General features: G+C 40.9%; 2 protein-coding genes across 14 annotated transcripts; one reads left to right on the plus strand and one right to left on the minus strand.

Moving 5' to 3' along the window:
* The first annotated feature begins 109 nt into the window (after positions 1 to 109).
* On the plus strand, positions 110 to 15,922 carry POLI (DNA polymerase iota). Of its 9 annotated transcripts, XR_011090933.1 has the most exons (13): positions 110 to 258; positions 1,022 to 1,147; positions 1,831 to 1,995; positions 2,741 to 2,893; positions 3,475 to 3,711; positions 4,477 to 4,655; positions 4,902 to 4,993; positions 6,498 to 6,631; positions 7,108 to 7,331; positions 8,278 to 9,059; positions 9,388 to 9,651; positions 14,838 to 14,971; positions 15,115 to 15,922. XR_011090933.1 is itself a non-coding variant. In XM_068665794.1 (11 exons), the coding sequence occupies exons 1-11, from the start codon at positions 141 to 143 to the stop codon at positions 9,458 to 9,460; spliced, it is 2,283 nt and encodes a 760-aa protein (XP_068521895.1). In that variant the 5' UTR covers positions 110 to 140; the 3' UTR covers positions 9,461 to 9,798. The 9 variants fall into 9 exon arrangements, 1 of the variants encoding a protein (XP_068521895.1); XR_011090935.1 differs by having other exon boundaries at positions 8,278 to 9,131; positions 11,603 to 15,922; XR_011090930.1 differs by having other exon boundaries at positions 11,603 to 15,922.
* On the minus strand, positions 9,653 to 16,282 carry STARD6 (StAR related lipid transfer domain containing 6). 5 transcript variants are annotated; one of them, XM_068665801.1, is made up of 7 exons: positions 16,231 to 16,282; positions 15,704 to 15,797; positions 15,503 to 15,552; positions 12,966 to 13,092; positions 12,106 to 12,223; positions 10,667 to 10,760; positions 9,653 to 10,326 (listed from the first exon to the last, which is right to left on the minus strand). In XM_068665801.1, the coding sequence occupies exons 2-7, from the start codon at positions 15,791 to 15,793 to the stop codon at positions 10,173 to 10,175; spliced, it is 633 nt and encodes a 210-aa protein (XP_068521902.1). In that variant the 5' UTR covers positions 15,794 to 15,797; positions 16,231 to 16,282; the 3' UTR covers positions 9,653 to 10,172. The 5 variants fall into 5 exon arrangements, with proteins under 5 accessions (XP_068521902.1, XP_068521900.1, XP_068521904.1 ...); XM_068665799.1 differs by having other exon boundaries at positions 16,125 to 16,250; XM_068665803.1 differs by having other exon boundaries at positions 16,205 to 16,233.
* Between the last annotated feature and the right edge of the window lie 104 nt (positions 16,283 to 16,386).

Consider the following 16,386-nt stretch of genomic DNA (forward strand, 5'->3'; position numbering starts at 1 on the left):
CTCACTCGGGCAGAGCCGGGAGAGAGCCGGGAGCCGAGCTCGAGCCGCTGTGGGCGCTGTTAGGGCCGCGTTTCGCCCCGCAGCGGCTCCTCAGCGCGCTGTTGAGCCCCGTGCTAGGGCCTGCGTGGAGCCGCCGGGCCATGGCGCAGCCCCGGGGCGGGCAGGATGAGGAGGAAGAGGAGGAGGAGGAGGAAGAGGAGGAGGAGGAAGGGTGGTGGTGGCCGCAGCCGGGCCCTGAGGCCGCTCCGCCCGCCCCGAGTGAGCGCGGGCTCGGGGCGGGGGGTGAGGGGGCTGCTGTGAGGCGGCGTGAGGCGCTAGCGTGGCCTCAGCGACTACTGACTGATTAATTGGTTGACTAATTGACTGATTGATTGACTAAATGGCTGACTGATTGATTAATTGACTATCTGATTGATTAATGGGTTGATGGGCCGACTGACAGACCCATTAACCCGGCAGCTTTGGGCTTGCTGCCTGGCAGGTGGAGATCTTGCCTTCCCCCCAGCGAGGTTTCAGTGTCCCAGTCCCACAAACTTCTCAGGAACAACTCAGTTTGCCTCAAATTTGAGCTGAAATGGTGTGAAATTGGCAAAGGTTCACTCCACCTTTAACCTGAAGTGGTATGAAACCGGTGAAAGGTTCACTCAGCAAGAGGTGGAGGTCATTGCTGCTGTGCTTCTGTTAGAGCTGAGTTAAAACCAGAAGACTTGACAGAAATATACCAAAAAAACTTAAATGTTCCACCGAGAACAGGTACTACAGCACCTAAACAATGTTCTAATATGGCCCAGTGAAAAAGAAATCCAAGTGGCCACCTGAAAACGGGAAGATGCCAAGCAGTAAGCTGAGCTGCTGTGGGTGACTTACCCTCCTTACTGATCCGGTGCTAGAATTAATATAAATCTCATCGGTTTTATATTCTCGTAATATGTTTGGTAGTATAAACTGATTTAAAAATGAACCTTTCATTGCGTTGAAGGCGGCTAGTAATGTTTAATCTGTTTGTTTGCTTTCCTTGCAGCAGGCCACAGCAAGTCGGTGCCAGCCAGAAACGCGGCGGGCAGAGTAATCATGCACGTGGACTTGGACTGCTTTTATGCCCAAGTAGAAATGGTCCGTAATCCCGAGCTAAGAGACAAGCCTCTAGGTAGGAGTTGCTTTGCTGCTGATTAATCTGGGGAATGTCTGGTTCAGGCCGGAGAAACCGAGGAGGTAGGGCTGCACGGTGACACGCAGGCAGTCACCCGGCAGCTGTAACCACATCCGCAGTGAGCAAGGTGCAGGCTCGGCTCCGTGCAGCTGGGTGACTACAGGATTCATAAATCCTCCGGAGCACAAGCGTGGGCACTCGCCAACACGTCTCAACAGTTCTGGGGATTGAGGCTGGTTCGTAACGCATGTGGGCACGGAGAGGGCAGAGCTCCACGGGCGAGCCGTTTGACACAGTCATGCTCAAAGCACGCTTTATTCTATCCAGAAACTGAGCTTGAATGAAAGGCAGTCAGTAATGGCTGCAATCTGTGGAGGATGTACATCTGAATTTAACTAACACATAAAGGTCACTTTCATGGGTAAAACTGCCTGAAAAGGGTCAAGGGTAAGAGCAAAATGGGAGGTTTTAAAATGTTCTTCCAGCTGCTGATCTGAACCAACAAATCTGTCTTTCTTGTAGTCTTGTGAAGTTAAGACTTTGGGAATTATTTGTTCTACAGTGTCATGTTCTGATCAAATTTTATGCTTTGTAGTCTCGCAGTGGCATGCAAGTACTCTGGCCTTCTGTGAAGTACCAAGAAACACAGACTTTTAAAAACATTAAACCCTTATTTTTAGGTGTGCAGCAGAAATCCTTAGTAGTAACCTCAAACTATGAAGCCAGAAAACTCGGAGTTAAGAAGCTGATGTCTGTGAAAGATGCTAAAGAGAAGTGTCCTCAGCTGGTACTGGTTAATGGAGAAGATCTAACTCCATACAGGGAAATGTCATACAAGGTTACAGGTACAAAATTAACGATTTTTCATTACAGGACAAAAAAATCCAGTTAAATTCTGTGTGCACATGTACACGTATGCAATATTACTACTATGTGCTGCTGTAAAAGTTCTTGAGCCTCCTACTATGGTGATAATTATGGTCATCAATGTCAATGTTTCCGAAAATAAGATACTAAACTTGGTTGCAGTCTGGGTCAGGCATTATATCATACCAATGTTTTATGGGACCTGTATGCTGTATTAGGTTTATTAGCCATGTAGTTCTTGAGGAACATTTTTTCTTCCTTAAATACTGATTTCATTAACATATTTCTAAGCGTAAAATGATGGAGAACAGAACCCTGAAGCCTTCAAGTGGGTAAACTTCTTTAGTATCTCTTAATTATATGGTATGTCTGTGTTGTCACTTATTACTGCTTTTTATTACTAGCAGCTGTAACAGGTGAAATAATGATAAATGTGAAAGCCAGGCTGACTAAGAAGCAGGGTTCATTTGGAAAAGGCGCTGCAGAAGTTAAGAGCTATCATTTTGTAGAGAAATAAGGAAAGAAGTTTGAGAAGAAAAGCAAACGACAGAGTGTTGTGGGATGGAGAAATATTTTTCTTTACATGCTCTTCATTTATTCAGTAAACATATAAATAAAATAAATGTATATTCAGTGTCTTATCATCCAGAAGAGAATAGGATTCTCTTCTTGAAAGCATCCTGTTGGAATTTATAGGAACTCTGCTGTGTCTCTTCCTCCTAGGATTGTTGGAAGAATTTTGTCCTCTAGTGGAAAGGCTCGGGTTTGACGAAAATTTTGTAGATATCTCAGAGATTGTAGAAAAAAGGCTAAACCAGCTACAACAAAGTGGATGTTCCAGAGTGTGTGTGTCTGGCCACGTGTACAACAACCAAGGTGAGTATAACAATCTTCATCCTGAAAAATATAACATTTGTGACATTTAGGAAAAATATCTATCTTCTTCTCAGTATTGTTCAATGCTGAACAGGTGGAAAACTGTGTTGCTTTGTATTTGAGAGTTCACATATCACAAGTGTGAATGGCTGTTCCTATTAGACTGTACATAAAATAAATCCCCCTGGCTGATTATAGAGAACTGATTTTCCTTATTTTTTTTATTGTTATTTTATTATTCTTGAAGATAGCATTACCAAAGGCAGGGCAGCCCTCTAAATCAAAGACTCTGAAATCTCTCATTTCATTGTGTTGATGCAAGAATCTGCAACGCTTCAGACCTTGACACCTATTAATATATTTAATATTCTAAATGCTCCCTAAACATTTTGTATCCTTGACAGTATGCTCCTGGTTCAGACAGTGGGCAGTGTCTTTTACAGGGACTCTGGGAAGAAGGAGCATGGATGCTGAAGTCATAGCGATACCACATGTAACAATGTAAAAAATGCCCAAATTTAATTAGAGAGCCAACTAAGGGACCGTTTAGGTGCTGAACACTGCTTGCTTGCTCTTTGCAGCTATCGATTTACGTGATACAACGCACGTAAGGCTGGTTATTGGATCTCAGATCGCAGAGGAGTTCAGGGCAGCCATGCACGCTCGTCTTGGCCTCACAGGCTGTGCAGGAGTGGCCTGTAACAAGTTGCTGTCTAAGCTGGTATCTGGGACCTTTAAACCAAACCAACAAACAGTTCTGCTGCCTGAAAGCTGTCAAGATCTGATGCGCAGCCTTGATCACATCCAAAAAGTGCCTGGTAAGTGCGGTGCTACAAGCATAGATGGCGAGCACGTTGACAGCCCTTAAAATAATAAGAAAAAGTACTACAAAGATTATAACTGGAATAATTTTAAATCTAGTTCCTTTAAGTGGTGCTTTTTTTTTTTTTTTTTTTTTAATAAGCTGTTTTATTAAGCAGAAGGAACAAAACAACTTTGGTTTTCTTTTCTTTTGGTTCTCTTTGGTTACCGATACTAGGTTTTATATGGAAAAGGTTCTTTGGTTGTGTTTCTTCATTTATTCTTAATTTTCTGTCTGGAAACCTATTGAGAGTTATTTAACCAGTCTGTTGGAGCTTGATCAAGTATTCTGGGGAAGTCCTTTGCCTGATTATTCTATGCTGTTGTTGGCCAGGAAACGTTGCAGGCTACAGACACAGCAGGACCTTTGTTTTGTCCCAGTGTGGCTTTTCTAATGATAGATTCTCCGATTAGAATGAAAACTCATGGAATCATAGAATGGTTGGGCTTGGAAGGGACCTTAAAGATTGCTCCAAGCCCCATCCAGCCTGGCTTTGAACACTTCCAGGGACAGGCGTCCAGAGCTTCTCACCAAAAATGTTGCTGAGAAGCCTTCATTGCATTAATGAAAATAACTCTCAGCACTGATTTCTACGTGGGTGAAATAATATTTTTATTATGTATGTACAAACATTCACAGAAACGTGATAGCGTGTGCATACTTGTGTATATTTTTTGATTTTCGTTCTTTCTATGTATTTTTTATATGCATTTTTACTTAGGCATTGGCTACAAAACTGCCAAACGTCTCGAAACACTGGGCGTGAGGAGTGTGTGTGATCTCCAAGCGTTTCCATCCCCTGTGTTAGAGAAGGAGCTAGGGGCTTCCGTTGCTCAGCGCATCCAAAAACTCAGCTATGGAGAAGACGACTCCCCTGTGACTCCATCAGGCCGCCCTCAGGTACAAGAATTGTTCTGAGATACTTATTAGAGAGCAAAAAAAAAAACTGCTTTGAGTTTTATACAGCTCAGCTGGACTAACTGAAATCATTCCAATTATTTTGCTAACTTTATTTAACAATTCCTGCCTTTTCGTATGCGCTCCCTAGCATAACTCATAATAAAGTATTATGGTGGTTTTTATTTCCCCTTCAGAATTTTGAAATGAATATAAAATTGAAGGGATTAATGTGTGGTTTCTTTTCAGTCCTTTAGCGATGAAGATTCCTTTAAAAAATGTTCCTCAGAAGCGGAAGTGAAAGAGAAAATGGAAGAACTGCTTCGTAGCCTCTTAGACAGGTGACTGCCTTCAGTAGCTCTTTCTGGTGACTGAATTTGTGACCTGAAGGGACTTGGAGCAGGTGTTAGGTTTGTCTCATACTCAACATTTCTCCTCCGAGCAAAATGCAGCTTTAGGAACAGCACTCGCCTTTCCAATTTCTCTTCTTTTTATTTTTTGCTTAATTCATCAATTTTCTGTTGGTATTTTCCTCCCGCCCCCTGGGGCACCCCTACCTCCAGCCCTCCCATTGCCATCCAGCTTTTCTGATGAAGGTCTCTGCATCGTTCCACTTGCTGATCGTTCTCTGTTGCTGTGGTCGTGCCTTGCAGTTCTGACTGCATCTTCACTAATATCTCTCATTTCCTGTGAAGATCCTTAGTTTTTCTTTCATTTTCCGTAGGTGAGTGGCTGTCTCTGCTTTCGGACCCTTGGTTATCATTTTTTATGTTTGTCTCCTACCCCACAAATTTTTCTTCTCTATGCTGAAAGAATATTTTCACTTCTTCCACCTTGCCTCACAAATCCAGGCAACATCCAAACCCAAAATATTTGAAAAGGTAAAAACAGCGTAGCAGGTGGATTCCATTACTCATTTCTTTACTATGACTTTCCTATCCTCCCTTTCTATCCTGTGGCTCTGTTTAAAACCAGTTAATAAGGATAAATAGCCTCGTAACACTGAATTGTTTCTCTTCTGCTATGCTTCGATTTCTTCTGACTCTTAAAACCTTTCATGTTCCGCATTTGTTCTTGATATTTATTCTTGAGAAATATTTTTCTTGCTCACTGCATTCTTCTCTAAGCCTTAAAATAATCTACAAGTCATAAAGGTGTTTTTTTTTTTTTTTTTTCCCCTACATCTATGCAAGTCTCATAACAGACACAACCAATTTAATTACAAGAGCATTCTGGACAGGGAATCTTTTCTCTGCATCTTGGGTGTTTCTCAGAACAATCTCTCTCTTCAGATTTTTGATTACTATGTCCTATCTTGTTATCTTTTTATTTAATTATTTAGTAGGGAAAATACCTCCATAGCTTTTAGAGGGGGAAATGAGTACATCATACTTTGTTTCTTCCCTTTCTTTCAAAAGTTAGCTAATTTTTTTATTTTTTTTGCCCTGAATTGAGGAAGTTTTCTTGAAAAGCTAAAAACTAGAAGCTGAGGATTACGTAGCGTGTAACTCCAAAGACAATGCTAAATGGATTAAATGCTGAAATGTGGCAGTGTTGCAGACTAACCCATTTAATTTTCACATCTCTTTGTTTTTTTCTTTTTTTGAGTCTTTTTAAGACTTGTACAGACAGTACTCACACAGTTTTGGAATCCTAAATTAGGAGTCATTAAGGTAGAATGAAGTTCCCCATAAAATCAGCAGAGGAAAATCAGGAGTTGGGAGAGCCATAGTGCTTAATTTAGTGACTTTTTAACTTAAACTATGTGGTGTGACAGCTTCCAGAGACTCCCTGAAAAATACTCATAGTAACATTCATCACTTTGCACACGTTTGTGTTCCACAGGGTATCCAAAGACGGAAGACAGCCGCACACCGTGAGGTTGACTATCCGCCAGTTCTCTGCGACTGATAGGTGGTTCAATCGGGAAAGCCGTCAGTGTGCTCTTCCACCTCATCTTGTTCAGAAATTTGGAAAAGGTACGCGTAGGATTTTTGCAAATGGTCACACTTAGCATTTTTGAAAACGGGAGCAGCACAAAATTGGTCCTTAGCTTCTCTGAGCACTTCATGTTGTCAAAAGATACTAAATGAAAAACTTTCAGTTCAAGGCATACCTGAGAGGGCAAAACAAACATTTTAATGACCATACCAATGAATAATTTTGGAAGCCCATAGCAGTGCTCAGACCCTGACACTTCAGGAATTCATCTTTTGAGATAAATAAAGGTTTCCTTAGTGGATTTATGGAGTTATATACTAAGAATAGCAGTGTATTTAAAACTTTTTAGGTTGTTGTTGATGTCTGTTTCTGTACATGCAAAATATTGAAAGTTCATAATATAAAGTTAGAAGTGCCTCACACATTGCCTTGTACTTTGCTATTTAAATCAATCTTCAGTCAACTATTTTTGATTGTATACATAACTTTTTCTTTCAATTACTGTTTGTTTCAGAAAGCAGCAACATTGTATCTCCACTGATTGATATACTCCTGAAACTCTTTCGAAAGATGGTAAATGTAAACTTACCATTTCATCTTACCCTCTTGAATGTTTGCTTCTCTAACCTCAAAGATGTTCCTAGCAGCAAGAAAGGATCAATAGGTTTTTATCTCAAGCAGATGCCACCACCAACATCAACACCAACACCAACGTCAGGCTCTGGTAAAAGTGTCCAGGTAAGCTGAAAGATGGTGAAAATTATCTTCGCAGATAAGAAAGTTCTGAGATATTTCTGTCTTTATTACAGATTTAAACTTTAACTGTTTGGAATTTTTTTGGATCATAAATTTTATTCATAAAATGAAGATTTATTTGGAATCTTCAGAGCAGGTGCTACTTGTTTGCTTTCTTTATTAGATTGCTTAAAACAAATTTCATGCTATCTGTTTTGAGTGGAACAGCCAGGTAGGTTATCAGCCCTCTGCACCTGAAGAGAACAGAATTCACTAAGGGAAAAATCCAGATGTACATCTTCTGAAAATAATTCCTGACTTTTGCTTTTAATTTCAGGAAGAGGTGGAAATAATCTCAGCTTTATCTTTAAATCAAGCCAGGGATAGAACTTGTATCTTTTACCTTAAATTAAAATCTCCTTAAAGTTGCTGATCATTTACCTTGTTGCTCTTATTATAAGATGCTTTCAGAGTGATTATTTAATTTACTATGCATCCTTAAGTCTTCCTGTCCAGACTAGAAATTAAACAAAGATGCAATTCTGTGTTGGCCACTAGCATCACATTCTAGGCCGTGCAGACTCTGTGGAAACACTGCTAAGTAATTCCAGGAGATGTTTTCCACACATAACAAACAGTAACTTCAAAATGACATCGTGCACTGATTCTGTCTTGACATCTTGATTTTGCATATCGGTAACTCGTGTGTTTCTTGACTGCTCAGGAATAAAGCAATAAAATACAGCTTCAGGGTATTTGCTCCTTTAAAGGAAGAAAAGGATTCCCTGTTTAGATCTGTGTTTGAAAATAAGATTTAAAAAATAAAAGCATTACTGATCGGGAGGAAAGAATTAGTGTCTATTAAGGAATAATTTGAAGAAGTTGCTGTTAGTAAAATGGTGCTCAGTGATTAGTAGGCTTGTGGTTTTATGCACATCTTATACCACAGGAGATGGAAGACGGCTCACAAGGTGAAGGAAGTGCTTCTTGGAACCAGAACTGGAACAGAACTGGCACTACAAAAACAAAGAGACCTTCAGAGGAAAAGGAAAGCGATACAAAGAAAGCAAGAATTCCTGCCTTCCCCTGTCATTTGTCTCCTGGTGGTATTGACCAGGCAGTCTTCAGGGAACTTCCAGAGGATATTAAAAAGGAAATCATGTCTGAAAAAGCAGAAGTGATCTCTGCTGAGGATGTTTCGGGTCAGACACTGGTATGTTTCGCAGAGGAGGTACAGAGCACTTCCCCAAATTCTAAGGGTGATGAGAACTCTGCAGGGTACAGTGCACACCTCACACCAGCTCGTGAATCAGCATCGGCTTGGACACACAGCTCCAGCACCAGTTTTTCTGCTGAGTATCCTAAAAGTGTGTTAACAGGCATGGAAGAAAACCCTCCTGACTCTCACAGCTTCTGGGATTTATCAGTTGAAGCTGGTGCCAGCCAAACTGTTCCGCGTGTCCCTGCCTTGGATAAAGATGAGCAGGCCTCTGAAATAACTTCCGAGGATAAAAACGACAGCAGGAAAGTGGGAATTGTACTTCCTCCTAGTGTTGATCCAAAGACTTTTTATGAACTACCCAGAGATGTGCAGGAAGAACTCCTAGCCGAATGGAAGAATCGGGAACCTGCGTCCAAAACTTGTATAGAGAAACCCCCAGAAAGGCCTAAAACAAATAAAGGAAAAAAGAACGCAGCGTTGAGTTCCTCACAGTCTAACAGTTTGCTGAGGTATTTTAAACCACGGTGAAACATTTTTCATAACAGTAACGCTGTAGGATTCAGCACTGGAAGGCACTTTAGGTTAGTTACTGTGAAGATTAAAAATGTATTTTGACATAAAACCTGCTGCTGACTGCTTAAGTAGTAATTAGTCTTATTTTTCCTCTCTGTTCATTTATACGATTAATCTCAAATTGTCCTCAAAAATTACTTTTAAGCTAACTTATTTTAATATTCACTATCAATACCTTAACACGCTGACCAGAGGAAGAAATTTTGAATTTAATTTCTCAGTGATTTATATTATGCACGTTATTAATTTTTTCTAACAACTCAGGAGGAGACCAGGCAGTGAAGATGAAAGCCATGTTCGCTCTCTTAATTTGCACCGCTGCTTCTGTGATTTGTAAAAGAAATTGCTCTTGTCCTAGCTGCCACCCTTTCCTGCCATTTAAGCTTATCTAGAAGTACTGGAAAATCTGCAGGAGCAATGGGAAATGCTACTTCCAAAGAAACCAGTTCATTCCCCGACTTCAGGCAGCACACAAAAACTCACGGTGGGTTTTGGAGCTCAGGATTCAGAAGACGACAGACAATCTGAGTGAGTATAAAGAGCAGCTTTTAATGAGATGCTGTATAATCATATTTACCAGTCTTTCCTTCAAATATTTAATTGCAAACCAGTGATATAGTTTCTAATTACACTCACACACTTAATAAACATGTTTAAAGTCTCTAGTACACAAGATCTTTGCTTGTTTCAGTCAGGAGTGCATAATTGAGGTAAGAATTTATCAAAGTGTTTAAAGCCATAGCAAAATATTTGACTACTGCATTTTAACATTTATAATTTGCATCACCGAGTCCTCATGTGACTGCATACATAGTGCAAAAATATTACAAGACATCACCTGATAACAGTGAAAGCTACATCCTGTGCTTTGAGGGCACTTCAGGGTAGATTCTTGCATCATTCCCCAAAAGCATTCACTGTGTTAACAGAGAAGTCGAGCTTTACACATTTCCACATACACCATTAAAATAAACTTCGTCTTCCATTTTAAATATGAATCGAAGTAAAAAACGCACGTGACTTAAGCCCATATTATTTTCCACTTATGTTTAATTACGGTCTTTAAAGCTTTTCAGTCCAGCCCTTGTTTCAGTGATTAAGTTTACGAGAGTTGTAGGTAACGCTGTCTCCACCACGGAGCAGGGAAGCATTCCTCCGAGTTCTGGCTGAATAAATAAAACTAGCTTAGAGTGCTCTGGATTCCTGCGATGAAAGGAGCAAAATCTTTCAGTTAACAGTTGTTACTGCTGCTTTGAAACTTACAGAGCTGTGCAAATGTTTACAAGTGTTTACAATCTCTGTTGAAATCACTCATATATAAAATGAAGGGTATACAAATGGTCCTAGAAGATTAAATTCAGCTGTTGAGTCTAACAAGGTTCCCTCAGTTGTTTCAGAAGATTGATCTGCACAAAAATCTAAAAGGTTGCCCAAAATAAAACTGTCTAAATAATAATAATAAAAAGCTGTTTTGGGTTCAGCAGATTTAAGCTTGGTATAGAGAGGACAAGTGAGTAACTGAAGAGGCCACTGAAATACTTACTCAGGCAAGGGAGAACACACGTACCCACAGGGATTGTTACGGCCTCGGACACAAGAGGGAGTTGGAGGGCAGCTGGAATATTCTACACTGATAGCTACAAGTTGCCACACACACACACAAAAAAAAAAAGTGAAATTAACCTATTTTTATACATGTGAATCATAAAACTCAAAAATAACTTTTGAAAACAGCAATGCCAACCGGTGTGGGATAGTAAAAGATCTCACAATATGCTCCCTGATGTGTTCAATCGTTTTATTCTATAAGCGAGATATCTAAAGGACATCAAATATTTCAACATAAACCGAAATCTCTGTGGATGTTTGGGCAAGCATACCCAGCAGTTTTTTATCCTCGGGACGTGATTACACATCCTGAAGTGTTGAATTGTGGTTTAGTTCAGGACAAAGAAGTCAGTTTGGTAGCAGCTGTCTCTCATTAGTTAATGCAGTCGCAAAGAAGACGAGGAAACTGTTTGCTGTGTACATGGACAGTAGTAATTGGGAGGGGTGGTTTTGTTTAGTTATAGAGCAGTAGTTAGGAGGGGTTGTTTTGTTTAGCTCCCCATTAATTTTGCGTAATAAAGTGTTGTGACACAGCTTGAAAAATAGTCATAGGTTGGTAAAGATCTAAGGTGAATAAGGGTGTTTTCTGCCATGTCCTAAGACCCCTGCAAAGGAAAAGCTCAGCACAGAAATAGCAGTGAGCTAATTTCCTTGTTTATCGTGTGATATCAATCATTTTACATTTGGTGTATGTATACAATCAACTACAGACCAAATTAGCAAACTTCACTCTGAGAATTCCCTAGTTGTATTTGGTCAGGAAGACCCCAAAGTATAAAGAAGAGTTTATTTAACAAAAAATGACCTTCTATATTGAAATAAATTCTAAATTTCTTGTTAGTGCTACTGTTTGTTTTTTTTTTTTTTTTAGGGCAGGAGGGCAACAGAGACAGTGAAAGGACTAGAGGGCATGTGAGGAGGAGTTGGGAGGAGCAGCTGAGGTGATCTCATCACCAGCCACAGCTTCCTTGTGAGCGGGGAGCAGAGAGGGTGGTGCTGAGCTCTCCGGTGACCGCAAGAAAGAGCTGAAAGCTGCACCAGGGGAAATCCAGACTGGACTTCCAGATCAGGAAACAGCTCCTCGCTGAGAGGGTGCTCAGGTGCTCAACACCCTTAGCTATATGCTAAATGGTTTAACTCTGTGCAGAGTCAGAAGGTGGATTGGATGATCCTCATGGGTCTATTCCAGCTCAGGACGTTCTATAAACGAGTTTCAGTGTTAAAGAAACAGTTTTGGAACAAACGAGAGGGAACTGTTATCAATAAGGCCACATGCAAGTAGTATATATCCTGATTAGTCTGCAGAACTGATCCTAAAGAAATTCACGAGGTTTTCCGAAATAAATAAACACGCAGTAATTACACAGAACTCACAGTTAGTTGTAAGGATGCCACCAGGATAAGCTTTGACATGCAGCAGGTCGACAAAATCTCGTGAGGAAATCAGGCCCATGCCATAGCTGTGTGTTACGCTGTGGTATATACCAGTGTCCTACAAGTGAGTACAGGGAATTTTTTGTGGGTTATAATGTAAAAAGCTAAGCTTTATTTGATGGACAAGCAGTAAAATTGCTGCGTGAGAAACTCAGAACATGCACGTTTAGTATCTGGAGCTAGAATACCTAGTACAGCATCACTTACGCCTTCATTCTGTCCTTGTCTCGTGTGCCCACATGAGCGCAGCACTCAGTCAAATCCAAGAAACGTCTTGTGATAATTTCCATGTTATTAAGGCTTTGATTTGCAGATTCCCTGGTGTGATTTCATTCATCCTTCCTCTAGCAGCATGTAAGCAACTGTAACCTACCTTTTAAAACCCCCATTTTACACCCCTTCCCAAATTTAGCTGCTACCTGAGAAGCATGCTGGCATGTACAGTGGCCAGAAGAGGTTTTTGAGGGTTTTTTAGTTGCTTTTTTGATTTGTTTCTTTTAAACTACACTTAGAGAGAAGCTTTCCCTAAATTTTGTTATGATTCTGTCTCACCCTGCTCTTTAGAGACTTCAGTGTTTTCCAGCTGCTTAATTCTTGGCTTTTTATTTCACAACAAACATTTAAATCCGAAGGGGAGAGATGTTTCATATCCATTTCACATAAACAGGTTTAGAAGAAGTTCTGACCCAACTCAGAATGAATTTCATATGCAGAGCTTTCTTCAACCCAACGGAGATCTCTTTAGTCACCACAATTCAGGCAAAATTAGTTAAAAACTGTATTTTAAACAATTGCATTACCTGGTCAATGCTTTCTAACAGACTGTAAGATTTTAGTGCTTTGTCCCATTTGTTTCGATATTCAGGAAGATACATAAAAGGGATAATTTTACTAGGGACTTCCTCAATTATCCCTTCTCCACGGTATCTACATTTTGTAAAAACAAACAAAAAACAAGAACAGATTTTTAAATTCACATTTATTAGGAAAATAAGTTACACAATAAGAAACAGCTAGAAGGTGGGAACACCAGCCTATAATGAGGGGAAAGACAACAAAGGCGATTGCACTTGATGGCTTAAAATGCAAGCAGTAATAAAAATAATGATTTTGTGGCTGATTTTTGAGACCATCACATTCTTAATGTCACACATCTTAAATGAATCATTTGCTGTCAGCTATTAGATAAAAATGTTAATTTAAATGTGTGTAATTTATCTCTTAATTTATATTTTTCTACGTAAATACTTTCAAACCTTTTTGATACTGCAAATCTTACTACTTATGAACCAGTACGCTGGTGTTTCTCCAGCTTTTGTTCCTAATACTCTGGGAAATCCAAGGCAAAGTTCAGAGCAGGGAAGAGCAGCCTCCTACAAGGAAATAGGAAACTCCTCTAATGCTGGGAAACGCTCAGTAGCACAGCACAGGCAGTTCACACACCTGGTTTCTGGGAAACTGAATCACTGCACTAATCACTTACAGACAGCAATCGAACACAAAGGTTAAGGATGCTGCACAAACGAGCTGAAAGGATTCTGCTCACAAAGAGGTTAAGAAACACAGTATCAGATTTGCAGCCCCTGACAATACAGGACTGGAAAAGAAAAAGAGCAAACAGCTATTTCATCACCACTCGGTGAAGTGGCAGCGTGGGTGTGAGGGACTGCTGCAGGAACTTGCCTCTCTGCTACCTACAACAGGGCTGAGGGTGATGGAAAACATTTTAATGTCTGCTCAAAAACAGGGAACGTACACCAGGGCCAGTTAAAATCGTATTAATATTTGAATACACCCTTTATTTCCGTAGCTGCCAGGGATTTATGCTTACCAGCATCCTAAGCAACTCTCACCTGCAAGAATCTCTGTTTTCTCTACCAGCTTTGATGCTGCCTTCTCTTGGCAAGTAAAGCAAACTCTTCCTACTCCTGCCACTTAGAAAAGGAACTGGCGTTTGTGATACGTGGTTAATAAATGTGGAATGTCACACTGGAAAGGGGAGCAGCTATATTTTTGCTTCCAAAATCAGCTGGTATTCCTTCTCCTTCCTAAAAGGCATGCCAGGGATCAATGCAGCTTGTTAACGTGACAAAGATATTTGCTTCTCCTGACTGCCTACGTGCCTGATAGGGACCGCAGGATGCCTTTTTCACCCAAAAGACACAAGTCAGGCGCATCCTTACGAGTTCCCAAGCTACCATATTCTCAGTCCTTCACACCCACCTGCACTGGAATAAGATCTGAAACAGGAGAACAATGCCACATCCGCACTATTCAAATTCTTATTAAGATAATAGTACTCTTAACGTATTCTAATGGCATATTACTTTCCATTATAATGCTATCATGTAATTCTTTTGTAATATCATTAATACAGCGTCGCGTTCTCTAGTGAATACCTTCCGTGCTTCAAAAGAAATCAGAAAACCAAGCACGATTTTTGGATTTAGAGTGCCACTCATCAGAAACATCTCATCATACTGAGAATTTACAAATTTCAATAATCAGATGCGTATTGTCTCTGCTGCTTCTTTGTCTAGACTGACATTTAATATAATTTAATACCCATTAGGCATTAAAAAAAAAAAAAAGCTAAGGACACACCGTAAGTGTCCTTTTACTCCCCTTTCGCATGCTTCTCTTCAGTGAGATTTCTTTTCTCCCTGTTTCAGTGATCTGTCTCAGCCACCAGTTGAGTGCCACAGCCAGCATAAATGAGAAGGACTGCAGAGCTTGGAGAGGGGCAAGGAAGCAGAAAGGATGAACGTAAAAAAGAACAGTCAGTGTCAGCAAGTTATATGATCAGGTTACTACTCTACCTCCCCTAATTCCACCCTCTGGGCAAAATCCAGCTGCTCAATAACAGCACAGAATTCATAGCTCAAAAGAAGAGTTGACAGATGCTGCTGCAGCTTCAGAGACTAAAAGATTCTCTTCTTCCCACTACAGCAAATTCAGTTTCAAGTGCCAGGAAGAAAAAGGCACAGGTAAAGTAGAGCGAGAGCTTCAGTGTGTTTACACGTGTAAGTATCGGTCATTTCGCAAGTGTGAAGATGTGAAAAGGGAACTCCTGTTGATAGCTTACTCCATATTAATAACTTACATAGAATATTTAATTTTCATAGCACATTCATAATTGTTTGGGAAATGCATCTCTTCTATTCCAGAACTATTGCTGACTCTGGGCAACTACAGTGCAAGATCTCTGCAGTTAACAAGACCGAACACATCCCCGAGGGACAGCACACGATTGCTTTTTCCATTTAGATCTTGGGTGTCACCGCTCGGGACAGATGTTGGCGTTCGTTACAACGACAAACAAAATGCAAATACTTACATATTTCCCGCATACTCTTTGGAAGGCTTGGAAGAAACTGTAACATTTTTCTCAAAATGAGAAAAAGAAAATAAAAAGTTAGTGCGCTACCTTTCACCAGTCGCTAGTTTTTAAAGCAAAACAACATTTTAAACGCTTTCTGCAACAAAACGTATTTAATACGGATAACTTCATTAAAAGTATTAACTGGTATTCACTTACCGAAACTTTTATCACCCTCCATCCTGAAGTATCCTGGCTGTACGATAAGATTTTTTCTGAGATTTCATCCGTGATTTTCTTATAGTCCATTTAGCTGCAAAAACGTAAAAGCAATTTGTTGGCATGCAATAAAGCATCCCCTGAAGGGCAGCAAGGCACAGGGCTCACTTCTCTATTTTTTCCCGAAGGCTTTAATAAACCTTGAGCATTTCTATCACATCTTCTTGGTCGTCATGTTCCAATTCAGAAACAAAGCCAGGCATTTATTAAAACATTTTATGACCGCTTCCCAGCCCGGACGCCTGATGACCGGGGCTTGGGGTGGGACTTTCGCATCAATTCCAGCGCCCAGCTTGCACCTCACTGCCACCAAACCTAAAAATGGGTACAAATCGGGTGTCCCCCTCCTCACAGGGCTCACCACACGAGGATCCGGAGCCTCCAGGACGCCCCACAAACCCCACAACCAAACCCCACAACCTCTCCTCCTTCCCGCCTCACTCCCGTCCCCCTCAGGCTCTCCTCACCCGCCTCACGGCCGCGCTCAGCCCCGCCCCGGGGCATGCCGGGAGTTGTAGTCCCAGCTCGCCCCGCCCCGCTGCGCCGCCAGCCCGCCTCGGACTACAACTCCCATGAGGCCGCGCGTGCCCGCCGCCATTTTGTGTGGGGGTGCGGGCTCGGGG

Source organism: Anas acuta, chromosome W (genome assembly GCF_963932015.1).
Source record: "Anas acuta chromosome W, bAnaAcu1.1, whole genome shotgun sequence".
NCBI classification, from domain to species: domain Eukaryota; kingdom Metazoa; phylum Chordata; class Aves; order Anseriformes; family Anatidae; genus Anas; species Anas acuta.